Below are 18,802 nucleotides of genomic sequence, written 5' to 3' on the forward strand. Positions count from 1 at the left end.
GAAATAGAATATTTAAGTAGCTTCTGAAAACAATATTCAAAATGTTTTCTATTGGTTTTAAGAGTAATGTTGGATCTATTGCTTTGGCATTGTATATTCTGATATTGGAAGTATCAAGAACTTTTTTTAGGAGATTTTAAATACCTTTTTTAGAAGTCTGAGAAAATTCCGATTCTTTTTTTAACTGTGTAGGTTTTTAAGGGACCTTTATAAAAGAATCAGGAAATTTTGTTTGCTGACTTTGGCTTTTTATGCTTTATAAGACTGTGCAATGAAATTATCAAAAATTTGTTTATGTATTTATTTGTTTGAACAACTAATTTTGTACAACTCCATTACACAGTTGTAAATAACATAAATGCCTATTAAATTTTCATTGTAACAATTTTTTATATCTAGAATAGTTTTCAGGATGTACGGAAAAATAGGAAAACACATATTAACATTTAAGTGGTGTTTTCACCCCGACGAAGTAAAAAGTGGCAAAAAAAGTCACTTACGAACCTGCAAAGATATCATAAATTGAAATTCCCTTGCGAGTTTCATGCTCATTATCGTATCCATTCATCATATTCAAATTACTTCATCAGAGAGTGAATTAAATTGATTCTTCTCAATCGCTTTAATCATCGATTCATTCAAGAAATTGCGTTCCTGTGGTCGTAACAAGGAAAGGCAAACTGGGCAGGATTGTTTGAAATAGAATACATCCGGCTGTATGTTCCTAGGCGACGAGGAGCTCTTGACGAAGAGAGCTGGTGATTGTATCCTGCCCGGAGAGTGTCCAGATCCGTGTACCTGCAACGGTGCTACCGTCGATTGCTCTAACAGGACACTAACTTCGATACCAAAGAAGCTGCCAATCTATACATCCACCTTGTGAGTAACATTATACATTCAACGTGATAATTCCAACAAAATAATACAAACATAAAAAAAACGCACATTATATTGAACTCGTAAAGTCCCAATAAAACTTCTCTTTTAATATATTTCGTATATTTCAACTTTCGATAGAAAAGAATCAATTTTCTCATCCCGCAAGATAAAATAACATAGATACTTTCTGGTACAGAAAAAAAAAACACTGAATGTCTGATATGATTTGCTCTATTCTACATCCAAGATAAAATCTTGTGCACTGAATTGTATATACATATAAGATAGAAGAGGATGGATCGGGGCAATCGATCGAGACGAATCGTTCTCTTCCGCGCGAGAAAATTAATTCAATCGACCGACAAGATAATTATCTGATTAAAATCCGGCCCCGAGGGGGGCGGCGTCGGGCACGATGAACGGCGAGCTATTATTCGAAATAAATTATTCGAACTCGTTTAATGGATCGACGCCCCGGAGCGCGATTAATTGCTCGCCGTATCGGACGCTGACGATAGACACTAACTTTCACGTCTCTCGGTTGTCTTTGTCCCCCGCGAGCAGACTGTTGGCCAACAACGAGCTGGATAAGATCAAAGCGGACGGTTTGTTCGAGAAGCTGCCCGAGCTGCAGCATTTGGACCTCAGGAACAATAAAATCTCACGCATCGAGGCGTCCGCCTTTCAGGGGGCGCACAAGCTCACCGACCTGTAAGTTTTTCTACGACCATCCCTCGTTTCCCCCACTTTTTACCCGGTTTTGCGCCCCTTTATTTCGCTTTTTGTTTTTCTATTTTGCCTTCGCGACAGAACGGGCGCCGCTGCGTTTAATCGCACGTATTCCGTGAATCTCGCTGGTTGGCCACCATCAATTAAAATATAGTCGGAAAATTTTTAAACACTCGAAATCTATTGTGATGGTGTCAAAGAAATTCCATGCGTTTTTTTTTTAATGACTGGAAGGCATAAAAATTGTGCGATTGTTGGTAAACGATAAGTGTTGTAGAACCAATGTATACTAAATTAAATTGTATAACATAGCAAAACACATAATAATTTAGTATAATTTAGTAACACACAAAATGCACTGTTATAATTTCAATAATCATAAAATAAGGAATCTGCAATCTGCCATTCTGACGGCTTTGGAAGTTCTAATGTTAATACAAGAATAGAGAAACAACTATTTGTTTCATAGACTAGCAAAGAATCTATTTCATTTCCGAGTGTGCAAAAAATTTACATTGTACATAATAAGAATTTCTAGAAATCGTCGTCTTTTTTTAATGAAATGCTTCCCGCTGAGAAAGTTTGAAATAACACCAGCTGTGTTCACTGACCCGAGATTACCGGCGTTATTTGTGTCTAACTCGATCGGGATTTTGAAACGAGCTTTAACGAAGCAGAATAGGATTTAATTTCCAATGGCAATTAACGGGACAATGTGTCGATTAATTTGATAGTCGCCGTAGCAGGGCTTGGCGATGTTTCACGAGTATTTTGGCGCTGACGAGTGCGGGAAGTGAATACAGAATGTCACGAGTCGTCAAAGAAAAGCAAATTACAGTTGACTAATTCCGATCGAGAGCAAAATTCAACGACAAAAATTCCTTCCATCGAAAAAGTTCAAATCTAAAACAGAAATGCGTATACTTATAACGCAATCCTGATATTTCCACAGCGAATCACCAAATTATTAGAGCCACCTACATAAACTGACGATTTAATTAATTGACACTTTTTTGTATATTCGTACTAGACAAATATTAATTAATAATTAACCATCGTAAATACATTGATATTGTCAGTTTGTTTTTACACAAACACAAAGGAATATATTTTTCAAACTATGGCTCTAATAATTTGATCACCTATCGTAGCTCAAAAGAATTTCGCCCTTCGCCACTTTCCTGTGCAATAATTTTCGTTTATTCGATCTCCAGCCGCGATTTATCGAAAATACATCGGGTCACGTTAAATAACGATAATTCCACCGAGATTTTTCCCTCGATTTAACGAGCCAACGGCACACCAGCCCCGGACGATTCCCAACGACGCGTGAACAGAGCCCCTAAACCACGGCCATCGTTCTTTTTGCCTCTAATAATTCCGAAACTTTATATACGCCACGACCCTGCCCCCGTGGAATAACGACCCGTCGTTTCGCAGACTCTTGTCGGAGAACAGGCTGAGGGAAGTTCACAACAAGATGTTCACCGGCCTGACGAATCTTAAGACTCTGTGAGTAGAAACTTTTATGGACGTCCGTAAAACGGTATCACTGGAAAACTATATCCTTCGAACTTCATTTTCGCAGGAACCTTCATGGGAACGCCATTACCTGTGTTATGCAAGGAGCGTTCGAGGGATTGACACACGTACGAAGCATGTAAGTAACATTGCAACGATGACCCACCGTTTAAAATTGACACAACTTATTTCCCATTTTTACATCCTCATTCTACGATCTGAATCCAAATATCATACATCATTCACTGTTCTCAAAAGGAAAGAAAAGAAACGTTGAGTTGTTTAGTGTTTTATACTTAACTTTTACAGTTTCTCTTCGTGTACATGTGTATGTATATACTGTTACACAGAAATGTTTACAAAATTGTAAATAAACACTTTTGATAGGTTTATACAAGAATCGATGATTACTAGATCGCTGGAACCTTCTGTAACATAAAAACATTTCAAGAACAAAATCTATCTAGAAGCAGGTTGAAGAATTTTGCTGGCTAGAACAATCGACGTTGTCAAAAAAGTAGTGAATAAAAATGGGATATAAACGGAAAAATACAGACTGCAACTCAGCCCTCGGGAACGCTACAAACAATCCGTGCAACCCAGTATCATGGTATACCCATCATAATTTGACATATTAATATTATGACAGTTGCAATATTACAGAATGTATATTTAATTACTGTAATATTATACAGAGGTTGTACAGGACGGTGGCTCGTTAATATTTATCTTCGTGTTAATACACAGCTGCACTAACTCCCCTAACACACTCGACTAAAATATTTCCGGCTTCCGTGCGCATAATTAATAGCAGTTTAATAAATTGCCTCGCATTTGCAGCAACATGCAAGGCAATCCTTTGTCGTGTAATTGTCATCTCGCGTGGTTCGCCGGATGGCTGAGGAAACGCGACATATCTGGTGTGGTTGGCCACTGTCACGATCCACCGCGATTGAAGGACGCTGTCATCAAGGATATTCCTCATCATGAATTCAAATGCAACAGTAAGATGCTATTATTTTACCTTTGAAAATCACCTCAACGAAAGTTAAGAAAATATTACATCGAAAACTCACGGGTGTAGACCAAACGATTCAGTTGTTAAAATCGTTTAAAGTAGACGTGACGAATGAACATTTTTTTTTATACAAATATAACTGTAGTCCATCCAACGAGACTGGGTAATAGAAATAACCAAAACATTTGTCCCTATCCCACCTAAATAGTTATCACCTCCATTTGTTCACAGTTACTGCTTCGTCTCGTTGGATAGATTATAGACATTAGCATTGTAGAAAAAAAGATGTCAATTTAGCAACCCTGTAGCACTTATTTCGCTTCTTTCACTTGATGAGTGCAACAGGGCCTGTCCACATTATCGATCCCCTAACTCTTGTGAACAGTGTATTAATCGTTAATTACTGACAAGAAGTTGTTTATTCTCATAAAAGTATCTACACATCGAAAACATTATATTACTTATGAGATGACCTAACAAAATTGTAGAAAGTCCGCCGTTGGTATAGATTTATTTGTAAAAACAAAAATGAAATATTGAAGAATATTTCGTCGATGTTCCCCGGCCATTCCTTTGATCCTTCGAATCGATCCGGTGATTAACAATCGTACGGTAAATTTTACGAATCGCAGACGACAGCGTAGTTTGCCTAGGAGACGATTACTGTCCACCCCAATGTAATTGCGCCGGGTCAGTGGTAAGGTGTTCGAGGTCTCAGCTTACGGAGATTCCGCGCGGGATTCCGCCGGAAACCACCGAGCTGTATTTGGACGTGAACGACATCAAGACGATCAGGCCGGAGCGATTGAACCACCTGAGGATTCTGACTAGACTGTAAATAACATACACGTGCCATTTCGTTCGTAGAAGTAGCCCGACGTGAAAACAGTGTTGAAATTCTCTTGTTTCGCAGGGACCTGAGCAACAATCAGATCGGAATGCTGTCCAACGACACCTTCAGGAACCTCACCAAGCTGTCTCACCTGTACGTATCTAACGCTTTTAGTTTTTCAGCTGAACTATATTAACACATTTCGCGCTCAAACTGCCATCTACAAACTTATGCTTAATCGCCGGCGAAAATTCTCGTACACTTTAGTAAAATTGCTATAACTGAAACACTGCTGTACACTTTTGAATGAAATTTAAAATATAATGTGTCAAGACAGGTTACGAGAAATATTAATATATTTGTTTAAATAATTTTACTAGTGGCGTTTATTGTAATGTCGAGATAAAAGGTATCAGTGTTTGTGAAGATCTGTATGTCACATTTTACAAAATTAAAGATTATTCAGATTAAAAGATTTACAATTATGCCATTTAATTTAATAATAAAATATTCTATTGTACATCGATACATATGGTAATTATGTTTTTATCTCTTTCATTAATAATAATTTTCGTAATGTGGATTTGCTGTACGAATATGTGAATTATGAAGCGGGTTCGGAAGAAGATTTTAATGGTGGCTACCAATGGCCAATATGGCAACGAACGTGTTTATTTTTACATTAGACATAATCGTTAATGCTGTATAAAATTTAAAATAACCGAATATTATTTGTTTTTCTGTGATTTACAGTATCATCAGCTACAATAAGCTGCAGTGTGTCCAACGCAATGCCCTCGCTGGCTTAAAATCGTTAAGGATAATGTAAGTTTTGATTACCAATTATTTTACTAACAAGATAATTCGTGAATTTATGTTATTGTATCGCGTTCGACACTTAAATGGACATTACAAATTAGGAGAAAAAAATTAGTCATATATTCGAATAGTCGATGCCATTTTTCATCTGAAAGTACCATGTCTGAATGTACCTTGAAAAAAGTAGTACATGAGAACCGACCAACTGATAACGGAACGTGCATTAAAGTTCGATAATAGAACAAATTGGATCGCTGATGTCGAAGAACCAATCTGTGCCGAATTAACGAGAGGAATCACGCTGGTTTATCGGTTCGCAGTGGTCGGCGATGCATTACCACTACGTTTGTTCTGATGATTGCGTTATTAATTCCATTTGCACTGATAATTTCGAAAACAATTGTATGATTATATAAAATATAAAATCACATCAAATATAAAAATATATTTCGACCAGTTCCCACAGAAAATTTCTGTATCTAACGACATTTCTCTAACCCTGGGAGTATCTCAAACCAGAATAGGAAAATTCAGATAAACAGTATTTTAAGAAATTAATAAATAGAACGTCCAGAATTTGTTTAGAAGTGATTGAAAAGTGGTAAATTTATTTTAATTAACTTCTAAATTAATCTTGACATACAGAATATGTATATACAGGGTGTAACAGAAGAAAAAAACCTTCGCTACTTGATCGTTCACTACCAATCGTATAAATTTCCGATTTCCATCAGGTCTCTGCACGGGAACGACATATCGGTGATCCCCGAGGGCGCGTTCGATGATCTGAAATCTATAACCCACCTGTGAGTATCTCACACATTTCCGTGAAGCACACCCGCCACCGTCCGCGACGTCGATAATAATTCACCAACCGGTGTGTTTACAGCGCTCTAGGGTCCAACCCACTTTACTGCGACTGCAGTATGCGGTGGTTGGCCGAGTGGGTGAAGAGGGATTTCTTGGAGGCAGGTATCGCCAGGTGTATGGAGCCCCCAGCGATGAGGGACAAGTTGCTGTTGACGACATCTCCGACTGCGTTCCAATGCAAAAGTAAGTACTCCAATGACGAACATCGTGATCGTGGCAAAAGTGGCTGGTTGTAATAGTCGAAGTCAAAGAATATATCTCGTCGAGACTTTCTATCCTAATCCCATCTGAGAATGGACTCTATACCAGAGTTGGGCAGACTTTTATTCGAATAATACACAGTGAAAAGCAGCAAAAATTGAAATTTCCACGTTTAAACAATTAAAAATGACGAAATACTTTTTTTTATCTTTTATCCGTTATTCGAAACTTTTTATCTAGATAATGGGTTTGCCCATCTCTGCTCTATACTGTACTCAAATAAGTTGTTTATCTTCTTCAGTCGGAATTTTCCTTAGCTCGATCTTTCTTCAGACGTTGTTTCTCTTTGATAATTTATACGTTCGACAGTGGTTATATGGTTACGTGGTTATAAGTTGTTTATCTTCTTCAGTTGGAATTTTCCTTAGCTCGATCTTTCTTCAGACGTTGTTTCTCTTTGATAATTTATACGTTCGACACGATGATTGAAAGATAAAGTCCTGTCAACTAGCCTCTGTTGCTCACCGATCGTCATTCCTCTCCGCACGCGGACATGTTTTTGATTTTCTCACTGGCCCGTGACGCAGTCTGGTTTAGTTCATGGTTTTTTGTCCCGTCGTCACAATCGGGTACTAAAATTGCTCATTAATCGTAGACCTTTCTTCCGCGCAGCCAGTCAACAGCCAGCCGAAGTCCTGGCCAAGTGCGACTTGTGCTACACCTCGCCATGCCAGAACGGAGGATTTTGCGAGACGCTCCCGAACCGGAAGTTCCGTTGCAAGTGCGCGCCAGGATATCATGGGGACCGGTGTGAATATAAAATTGACGCGTGCTATGGAAATCCTTGCCGGAACACCGGAACTTGCAAAGTACTGGAAGAAGGAAGATTCAGGTACCAAAACGTTCTCGAACAAGTGCATCTATTTTCGGCCAGCTCGTTCGGGCCTGATATACAATTGCTCGTTCAGTGGTGCCCGTAGTAGGGATGTCTGCGACAGGAACTCGTCGATCGTTTGAATTTTATCCTTTACTATTCTTTGATATTCCAAGTTTTCATAGTAGTTAAATTGAATATATTGAAATTGGCAAATAGAGGTTTTCAATCGGATTAAAGACCTGTTGCAGACATAAAATCACGAGTTTGCATTCACTGTAGAATCTACCGTGCGTGTGAGACACAGTAGTATTGGTCGATAATTCAGTAGACGTGCACGAGTAATGCAATCATTCTCGGTTGTAATTAAATATCGATGGTAAAAGGGTAACGTTGCATTGTACATCTTTAAGAAAATTGAAATTGAATTGGCCGATTCCATGTTCGATTCGAAAGTAAATATACACAGTAGTATGAGTCAACGATTGTAGATACATTGATGCCGAATGCGAGACGCAAGGACTCGCGGATTGCACTTGCACTGTAAGAAAACGATTTAAAGAGTTGATTAGTAGATTATAGATTGTAGTATCAGTAGCAGTGAGTCTTTTGAATGAACAAACGAAACGGGACCCCTGCACGTGAGGCCCGAAGAGTAGCAGCTATACGTAACGATCTATCGATGACAAGACATATAATTAAATACTAAAAGCCTATAGTTTAACGACACATATCTGGTGATAATTGAGAAAACTTTACATCAACGTTACGGGAAACTAGTTAGTTATTAACAATCCACCAGCAAAATTCGCAATTAATTGAAAAATCGTGAGTTAACTTCTGTTTAATATAATTAAAACTAACGTCGTTGATCGGTCGATTACGTCTGGCGATATCGATTAGCGGATGCATCGCGATCGAAGCTGGTGGTCAATGTCTCGATTGACGATCAGTCGGTGTGTGACAGTTGCGACTGCGCCCCCGGGTACAAGGGACTTCGATGCGAGAACAACGTCGACGACTGCGAGGACAACAAGTGTGCAAATAACGCAACCTGCGTCGACCTCGTCCAGGCCTATAGATGCGACTGCGCCCCAGGATTCATGGGCGAGTACTGCGAGAAGAAAATACCCTTTTGCACAAAAGGGCACGACCCCTGCGAGAACGGGGGCCGATGCGTCGATCACGGGACCCACTATAGCTGTGAATGCCCAATCGGCTTCACCGGGCTTAATTGTTCCACCAACCTGGATGACTGCGTTGATCATATGTGCCAGGTACGGTGCCCTTCGCCCTATCTCGCGAGATTTTATACTGAATGCATAATCGATCATTGTCATGCTTTTCAGAACGGTGCTACTTGCATCGACGGCATAAACAATTACGTGTGTAAGTGCGCGGCGGAATATACAGGGAGATATTGCGAGGCCGCACCCTCGACAGCCATGCTCTATCCACAGACTAGTCCATGTGCCCACCATGACTGTCAACACGGTGCTTGCTTCCAGCCAGCTCCCGCTTCCGCCGCGGACTACCTTTGCCAGTGCCACCCCGGCTATACCGGTGAGTAATGAATTATATTCTTCAATTCCTTTTATATAATTTCTCTCTTAGACCTAGATCTGGTAGCTTAATCATGGATATTGGGGGCTAAGGAATTAGCAATGAACTGAACCCAACAATATGATTACAATTTTCTTTTTGATATTTTCACCGAAGTTCTCTGATTAACACAGGGTGGAAACTTAGAATTCATGTAGCCCCATGTGATATGCTACCATGATTAACCAATGTTCTTAACGCGAAGTTTTTGTCGGGTGACTGTAGTCATCTTTAGTAATTAAAGGGTTAATAGAATGAAGAGATTCCGTCTGTACAAGGTATGACAAACGATCAATTTACCAGGAAAACGATGCGAGTACCTGACGAGTTTGAGTTTCGTGGACAACAGCTCGCTGGTCGAGCTGGAGCCGCTACGCACGAGGCCCGAAGCGAATGTGACCATCGTCTTCACGACCACGCAGGAAAACGGGGTTCTCCTCTACAATGGCCAGAACGGCGACCACATCGCTGTCGAGCTGTTCAGTGGCCGTGTACGTGTCTCATACGACGTGGGCAACTACCCGACCTCGACTATGTACAGTTACGAAATGGTGGCCGACGGCAAACCACATGTGGCTGAACTTCTCGCGATCAAGAAGAACTTCACAATGAGGGTCGACCGCGGTCTCGCTAGGAGCATTATCAATGAAGGTCCCAAGGAGTACCTAAAGCTCAACACGCCGATGTACGTCGGCGGCGTAGCGCCGGAAGTCGCCAACATTGCGTTCACGGAATTCCACCTGAGGAATATAACGAGCTTCCAAGGTCAGTCTTACTTGAACAAATAGTTGAAGAACGTGACATTGAAAATGTTGAGGGACTCATTGATAGATCAGTGACTTAAGAAAGTGACCTGAAATTTAGATTTAAATGTATACAGGTAACCCCCTTATAACAGGGTATTCCCATAACACGGTTTCGTTCTAGCACGGGTAGAGAATTGTCTGGAATAGGGTAGTTTTGGTAGTTTTGTATGTACATACTATTTGTTAATAGGCAAGTATGTGTGCTTTATTTATATTTGTCCTAATTTGTCGACTTTTTTCACTTGCAAGGTTGTTTCACCGAAATGTGGATCAACCATAAATTAGTGGACTTCAGTAACGCTGCGAAAATGCATCGAGTTAGTCCTGGATGTATGTCGAACGAGGAAGAGGCTGACGAGGCGCGAGACGTCGTCGAACCGGAAGGCTTTATGGGCAACAGCGGCAGCAACGAGGAACCTATAGCAGAAGAGAACATGGCTCACGAACATTCCGGTGAGAGTCTACTAATTCCAAATCCTGAATCTAGAGAATTAAATATATAGTGGGTGTTCAAATTATTAGAGCCAACTACGAACACTAACGATTTTACGTTTTTAACAGTATTTTTTATAATTTCAAATTACTTGCAAATGGTCGATATTAAAATTTTGTAAGTTACATGTTCCAAAATAAAAACTTAATTTAAATTTCTTCGATTACAGACATGGTCATGACAGTACCCGGCACGATAATATCCGATCCCTGCGCGGGACACGAGTGCAAGAAGGGCTCGCAGTGCGTGCCTTCGCCGATCGGGAGCGGATACACCTGCCGGTGTCAGACTGGATGGCAGGGACGATACTGCGAAAGAGGTATTTTGAACATCAAAATTAATTGTCGATGTACTGAAAGAATTATATGTTTCGTGGTTCGGAAAGTTCGTAGCGTTATAAATACAGTGCCTTCGTTATCTTTTTACTGGACGAAAGAGAAATCGTTCGATCCGGTGAACAGATCTTATTTTCCAGGTGTGGAATGAATGTATTTGCTATACAAGTTATTCGTCATTTGTTTTGTTTTCTTGAATACCAAAGTCTAGTTCCATTATGTTCTATCAAACTTGTAAAAAAATTACACCACTTGGACTGGAAAATTTCATAGTCATAGTATAAGATTTAAATTGAAAAATACCAAATGAAATGAAACCAGCTGTATTAAAAATCTCTGAATTTCAGCGCCGACGTGTCGCAAAGAGCACACTAGAGAGTTCTATAGCGAGAACGGATGTCGGAGTAGACGACCAGTGAAGCTTGCCAAGTGTTGGGGTAGTTGTGGCAACTCCTGCTGCCTGCCACGGAAAACAAAACGACGCAAGGTACGATCTAATTCTCTGAATATATACATGTCTATCTTAATATGTACCTGGTAAACTACTCATCGCTATATTCCATCGCATAACTTCTGTTAGCTTACATTTTATCTTTAACGTTTCTAACTTAACGCTATCATTTAAATTTGCAACAATATCACACGTCGTTTTACGAAAAATTTTCTTTGTACGAAATATACAGCGTATTCAATCTAAGAAGTCTCATCATCTCCAAACCGGGTCGAAGAAATAATGGATTCAGAATCATAAATTTTTTGCAGGTTCGACTAATCTGCGTCGACGGGATGCGGTACACAAGAGACGTCGATCTGGTGCGCAAGTGTACGTGCACAAGGAAATGCTACTAGCGAGGGCCGAGGGACAGCCACAGGTGTTCCATAAATATTCGTCGAAACGTATCGAGACCGAGAGGAAGAAACCCCCCTAGAATCGAACAAAGTGACCCAATTCGAACTTTCAACGGTAAACACCGGTGATGTGCCGAGTATCGATCGGATAGATCCGTGACGAAGGGGCCACACATTGACACACAAACAAACACGTGGGTCCTCGACGCATCATCGTGGAAAGACTTGGAGTCACGGTGCACCTGCTGGCCGAAATCAAAGATGGACACACACTCGCGAACACACAGCCGGCTCAGTGTGATTGTATATGTTCGGACGAGGAGAAAGAATTATTATTATAATCGTGCGTACGTGGACTTACTCGGTATTGGAAACAGTTTCACGCATACTAGGTATTATTAATCGTGTATGTTTCACGGGGAGACGAGTGAAGGGGGAGGGGGCAAGTGGGAACCGTGCAAAAAAACTACATATTTCTCGTGCACGATAACCAACGGCAGGATTCCTTCGCTCAGTGTGAAATAAATCTAATGAATGACGGTGCTGGTGGATGGAGTATGATCGAATGTAAAGAGTTCACGCTTGATATCGCGATCTCTCAGACGTCCTTTCTGTTTGGTAACCTCCATCGTAAGGGAACGATGGAACGAGAGAGCTTCAAGACACTAAATAGATGAAATGAGAATTTTTCAACCAATTACGATGGGCTTTTCTAAATCAGGAAAACGAATCTACTTCTTTTGTTGATTGTGCTGATGAACAAACGTTTTTTGTGGTACTGAATTAATGGATGTGTTATACTGTAGAATGAACTAAACAGATCTAGAGAAGAACGATTCTGAAATCAATTGAAAAATTCGAAGTATGGTATATGTTTTTATTCGAGTCATCTAAATTTTTAGTGTATCAAGTAATTAAAATTTTATAAGTATATTTAAATATTAGAGTGTATGGTTACCGATGGCGGCCATATATGGCCTATTAGTTAGCCTTTAAATTGAGTACAGTTTTCAATAATATTAAATAATAATTTCGTACTTTGTCTGAAACAATTTTTAAAATTCATTATGAAAACGTTTCTTCGTCAGTGTAATTAGTAAACACCACTGGTCGAGTTCAGCCCAGAGATTTAGGAATGCCCCACACGAAAGAATTCGCGTAACTCATATCACATTCTTTGTTGAGTGTTCAGTGTTGAAAGTTTCAGCTTGAGTTGTGGGAAAACACATCATCTGAGAGGTCGAAAACCATTTGCATTAAGAATTTACCATCGGATATAATAAACGCTTGATTAGTAAGCCGAGCTTCGTGCAACTATTTTCCGAATCCGTTGCATGTACGCGACACGTAAACGCCTGACGATTCGTAATTGTAAACTTAAATGCAACGCAAGTAAACGAGTCGTAAACGATTTATCACGTAAGTATTAAAGGTGTGTATAGGGAGTTTCACGTTTCTCCAAGAAATACTTTTCCAGTTAATCGTGGATTTCAGCGGACTGTTAGGTCTATTGTCTCATTAACTAAAACGAAAAGACGATCGATATCTCACTGGAAGAGAAATTCATCCAATCCGTTTCGTTACTGCATTATCTTTATGATCCTTCGAGGAACGTTCCTTTCTCGTTTGTTCAACCTGTCGGCTATTACTGAAATTAATTTAATTATTAACAGCGCGGAGGGAAGCGTCTATTTAAAAGACACACAATGTTTCTTGTCTTTTTCACGCGTTTCGTTGGAACACTGAATCAAAGAACACTATTCTATGAATAACCAATGCTTCTACGTTAATGGAAAGCTTCAAACTTCGAAAAAATCGTGAAAGGCAAAACGAGACTTTGAAAACGGAATTCGTCTTGTGCGACAAGATGATTGAAAACGGCGAAAATCTGAGTGCACACTGAGACTAAAGGACTCCTCCCAGAGCCTTGGTTCGTTTCATTCCACGGCCTAAGAACGCGTTGCTTTGAGGCTCGTGCGAATTGCACGCTGGGAGCAGTCAGGGTTTAGTGAAACAAGGGTTGTATAACGGGCGGTGCGAGCGTAATTAATGTAATTCGGGCCAGAGGACCGCGTAATTATTTTTGTATGAGCACATTATTTATAATATCGAGCGTCGGCGATGATTTTTGCGATTCTTTTCAGGCGGGAGAGGCGTGATCATTCGTTCGGAACTACTTAAGTCCCTCTTAACGTTTCGCGTACCTATTTAAAAACGTGTACCTACTCTGCGGATAACTGCATTGCATCTTCCACTGCCAGTATTTAAGTCGTATTTATTCGTCATGAACGACCAGAAACGAGAAACTTTCGCTAGATTTTATTGTTATCGATCGATCGTTCTTTGAGCACTTTTAACACACACAGACATTAGGAATCGGTTTCTTGTAGGTGAGGGAACACAAGGAGAGCGTGATTGAGCCCTTTGTACTCTGGATCCTCCAACAGGATGAACTGCCATCTTGAATTTTAACCTTCTCTTGAGTGACTTTAATACGTAAGTTTTTCTTGAATTTTTTGTTCCCTTTGCATTATTCGAAGGACATATCGATGATATTTCTGAATATGATTTAGAGATTCAAATATCTTTTCTGGGGGATAGTCTGAGAGTGCAAGGGGTTAAATCAGTAGGAAAAATACTCAATAATACATGCACAGTGTTCAGCATTTTCCTTCCCCTTCGGTACGAGGAATTTTTAAACAATTTTATATGAAAAGTTTTACTAACATAAGTCACTCATGAGATGAATTGCAATGCAAAATAAATAATTAAAATGTTTACTTTTCAGGTATCCATTCAATCGAATTTAATTATTAACTTTTCAGTTGTGTTATCTTACAACATTTCTATCATTTTTACACTTTAAAGAGCTATTCGAAGTTAACAATTTCTTCTGTTTTCTTCAGCTAATTTTTCCTGTATTATTCAGCATTACTAAACGAATCTTTACAGAAAACAAATATTTGTCGAGATAGTGTGCATCCAATTCCGACTAACGTACCGTAAGGGGACAAAACGATTTCTCTTACTATATCTTTAGATTACGTTAGGTAATATAGTCATTCGTATATTTTACGCACGAGAAACTAATACTTTTTATTTTACGTTACTACTATCGTATTAGCATCCTCGATGTAGGATTTTATAACGAGCGTTTTATAGAATTCTTTACTATAAAAGTTACTCTTATCATTTGTGTATTCGTTCCCATCAATTTTATTAAGAGAAAGTATCGAACCGAGATATGAAACAGACGACGGACACACAGCATATAAAAGTAGCACGTCGATTGTATCGCTTATCGTTACTGATTTTTTCCTTGTATGCCATAGTGAAGTAATAGGTGTACCATAGCGACGTATTTCACAGTTTCATAGTATTAATAGTAACGTAAGTTGCCTACACCGTTGCGTTTCAGAAAATTCGTTACTTTCGATTCGAGTTTGGTTCGACAGCTACGAATCACTGGACACTGTTATCGTTGCTAACACACTGCTCACTGCCCTTAAACATTCGCGAACCACTTACACTCGCAAATGTTCACTTAATTTGTGTAATGTGAGTAAGTTTCGAAAGACTATGAATTAAGCGAAATATGGGTGGTAAGGAGTGTATTACACTGAATACTTATTCGTCAAACAGAGAAAAGCAAGAATAGACATAATCGAAAGCTTTCAGAACTTTGGTATTAATTTTGGAATAGAAAGATTATGGACATTATGAATATTTATTTTCTCTTAATCATATTTTCATAAACTTCGAAATTTTTGTAACAGGAATCTTATTATATAATCAACAAGAGATTGATTAATTACAGTATACATTCGTTTATTGTATCTATTGTATCACTTTTTGATCACCTTACGATCTTTGTTATTTCTAAAGATATCGAAAAAGTTTATTCACAAAAGTTATTTAGTAGTAAAACATTTTACTAAAACAATATTATTCTGTTCCTTTCTTGCTGGGCGACAGAGTGGGGTGCGCTTACGTTTGAGCGAGAGGCGTTCCTAAGGTACAATAAACTGGCCTACGTTAAACGAATGTCTACTGTATTAAATTCGATCTACTTTACCGACTCAGAAAACTATCTGGTGGCACCATCTTTAATGATGAAATACTAAACATGAGATGCAGAAGATAAAATAGTTTCTGACCGATTCAGTGCGCAGTGTCGCACCCGCTATACCATTCAAACAAAAGATTTCAATGATAAAAGTATATATCTACAGTTACATAACACAAGAATTTTTTAGTGGCATTCATATAAATGATAAGGATGGAAGATCCGAGTATCCTGTATCAGAATTAAAATTTAATTTACAATTAGCACGGACTTCAATTCATTACAGTTATTATGAAATCTTGATCACTGTCCAATCTGAAGTAGTATCAAATTTCATTCACCGTGGAAATTAATCGATAGAGGATATTGATCAATTGTTGACCTTGAATATATTTAAAATAATATACGTTAAATATACAAAACGCAATTCATCTTAGGATTTGGACCAATGAAATCAAAACGAATAGAACGCAGAATGACTTGAAAACATTATTAATTAAGATCATACATTTGATTCACCTTTAAGCAATTCCAAATGAAGAATAATCCACAATTAATCGTTAAAGTAGAAATAATATCGTCAGAAAAATGATTTGTTGTTTCTTCACTGAGTAATTTAAGGATGTCCAATCGAAGTTCTGAGAGCATGTCGATCCCGCGAAAACCAAGGACACAGAGTTCCGGCTAAGACATCTTAGAACCTGCAAGAACGCTGCGAGTCATACGAAGGAAATTGCGAGGGCCGTAGTCATTAATGAATTCCGTATTCGACCAAACATACGCGCGAATAATTCTCCTTGTAACGAGATTAACGTCGCGCGGTACGTTTAAACGAGGATGAAGGAAAACGAATAATACGAAAATGCGTACGAGAGCGAAAAAGAAGAGATAGGATTTTCTACGAAGTTTACGTCTGTATTGGACAATAATGAGGGAAGAGATATGTGGGATTCGGTGGATAATGAAGAAGAGCGTTCGAGACTTGTGATTGCTCGAAATTCCTACGAGTTATATTTGTACATTTACTTTACGAGAAACCTTAATATATTTCACGGATCGGTGGACTAATAGCGCATGCGACTGAAGTATACCAGTTTTAAGAGTCTTACGCTTAAAGTATAGCAAATGCTCCCGTTCTCGGACCAGCCGAACTATTGCCCCCTGGCTTATGGAGGTTCGAGCACTTCCGGTCGACTCGCCTCGCTGCGGGGAAAGCGAAAGCATTTGTTTCATCATGACTCACCTACCTAAATAACTGTAAACTGCGTAATAAATATAATTATTATTGTTCCTTCTCGATACTCCCGTCGTGGTTATTTTACTTCCTTCAATTCCGAAACAAAATGGCGACGAATCCATGTAAGTTGAGCAAACTAATTTTCATCCGGTCAGAATTTGAAATCTCGGTCAATTGTTACTTTTATTGAGAAAGATTTAGAAGTACGAATATAATTGAACGATATTGATTTTCATTGTTTCCTTAAATACTCGGTAAAAATTGTTAGTTTGTGTCTGACGTCAACACTAACGTTGACAACTTGTTAACAACATTTCAGTTCGAAGTGGATAATCGAGAATCTGCAACGATACTTAATTGATATTTTTCGCGTATACTTTAGGGATGTATGTACGTGAAAATCAACTGGAGAAAATTTCTTAATTTTTTTACAAGAGCATGCGTTAAACACTCTAAAGAGGAAACGGAAGGAAAGAAAAAAGGAAATGAATCACTGCATGCCTAGAAGTATTATAATTATACACGCGTAGGTACATCGAGCCTAGGTACTAGTGTGAAAACGAAATGTCTATGTTTATATAATGTAACAAATTCTCGGATTATGGACGTTATAAAATAAATATACGTGAATTATAACAAAACGTTGGTATTTGTCCCATTTGCTCACACACGTTAGCAAAGCGCTAATTAAGAACGAGTTCTATAAGTTTCGAACTACCGCAAGATATGATTGGATTTCTTCGGGGTAAGAAAAATAAAAATTGCTATCATTAGACAATACATTATTCAAAAATTCGTCAATAATGTTCATTACTTGTTTGTTTATTACCTTATTTACTGAACAGAATTAATAACTCTTGCAGCATGGTTGAAATGCGACGTCCTAATACTTGATTAACAATGTGTCGGATGCGTGTAGGACCAATTTGTCCATTATCTTATTATCAGATTTATTTCTTACACTTCGGGTGACTCACACAGAGACTCGTGTAAGACCTTTCCGTTCGAGGTTCTAGGAATTTGTCAATTCTATCACGAAAATTAGGATTGAATTTAATTTAATTGAAGTTAATAAAACGACAATGACATAATAATAATAGTAGGATAATCAGAGAATAACATTTATTATTTTATACATTTTATGGTGCAGAAGCAGGACTAATTTATTAGTATTGCGGTGTTTTAACATTAGCAGTTAAATTTAGTCATTTAACGATTCGCTGAACAATACTATTAAATGCAATTGCGTAATGTGTTCCACTAATAATGAACGGCGTTCATTGAGCGTAATTTGTTGACACGTTTAAGTAAAAAATGACACGGCTCTGTTAATCGTTCCCCGCCGTTTATTGATCGCTAAATTCGACGATTTAACGTGCTTAGCGAACGCTTAACAAATGATGCGTGATCATTGCACGATAATTGCGGCTAAAACGCTTGACCTACATGCTGCTTACATTTCACTTAGCAGCCAGACGCGAATTTCTTATTCGAATCTCAGTGTCGAAATTGTTTAACAATTGGTCCCGGCGAAATTAACTGTGTTTGATGGCTGTCGTGAAGCCTAACACGTTCACTTTCAATAATCATTTGTCGAATGAAAACACATGGACACTACATTATTAAACATTTTTTCACTTCTTCTGTTAATATAAATGTTTCGTGCTTGAG

The 18,802-nt window shown here is 38.7% G+C and overlaps 1 protein-coding gene across 1 annotated transcript in view; it reads left to right on the plus strand.

Annotated features, from left to right (window-relative positions):
* The window catches only part of LOC107190142 (protein slit), a 37,200-nt gene extending 25,372 nt beyond the window's left edge, over nucleotides 1–11,828 (plus strand). Inside the window, exons 13-30 of the mRNA XM_015578896.1 lie at nucleotides 729–879; nucleotides 1,444–1,590; nucleotides 3,049–3,120; nucleotides 3,197–3,268; nucleotides 3,970–4,133; nucleotides 4,780–4,981; nucleotides 5,061–5,132; nucleotides 5,733–5,804; nucleotides 6,533–6,604; nucleotides 6,688–6,851; nucleotides 7,542–7,761; nucleotides 8,711–9,020; nucleotides 9,093–9,306; nucleotides 9,649–10,110; nucleotides 10,401–10,604; nucleotides 10,814–10,963; nucleotides 11,327–11,466; nucleotides 11,742–11,828. Coding sequence (XP_015434382.1) covers nucleotides 729–879; nucleotides 1,444–1,590; nucleotides 3,049–3,120; nucleotides 3,197–3,268; nucleotides 3,970–4,133; nucleotides 4,780–4,981; nucleotides 5,061–5,132; nucleotides 5,733–5,804; nucleotides 6,533–6,604; nucleotides 6,688–6,851; nucleotides 7,542–7,761; nucleotides 8,711–9,020; nucleotides 9,093–9,306; nucleotides 9,649–10,110; nucleotides 10,401–10,604; nucleotides 10,814–10,963; nucleotides 11,327–11,466; nucleotides 11,742–11,828 — 2,975 coding nt within the window. The remainder of the gene's footprint in view (nucleotides 1–728; nucleotides 880–1,443; nucleotides 1,591–3,048; nucleotides 3,121–3,196; nucleotides 3,269–3,969; nucleotides 4,134–4,779; nucleotides 4,982–5,060; nucleotides 5,133–5,732; nucleotides 5,805–6,532; nucleotides 6,605–6,687; nucleotides 6,852–7,541; nucleotides 7,762–8,710; nucleotides 9,021–9,092; nucleotides 9,307–9,648; nucleotides 10,111–10,400; nucleotides 10,605–10,813; nucleotides 10,964–11,326; nucleotides 11,467–11,741) is intronic.
* The last annotated feature ends 6,974 nt before the right edge of the window (nucleotides 11,829–18,802 follow it).

The sequence above is a fragment of the Dufourea novaeangliae genome, unplaced genomic scaffold (assembly GCF_001272555.1).
Source record: "Dufourea novaeangliae isolate 0120121106 unplaced genomic scaffold, ASM127255v1 scaffold168, whole genome shotgun sequence".
Lineage (NCBI taxonomy): Eukaryota > Metazoa > Arthropoda > Insecta > Hymenoptera > Halictidae > Dufourea > Dufourea novaeangliae.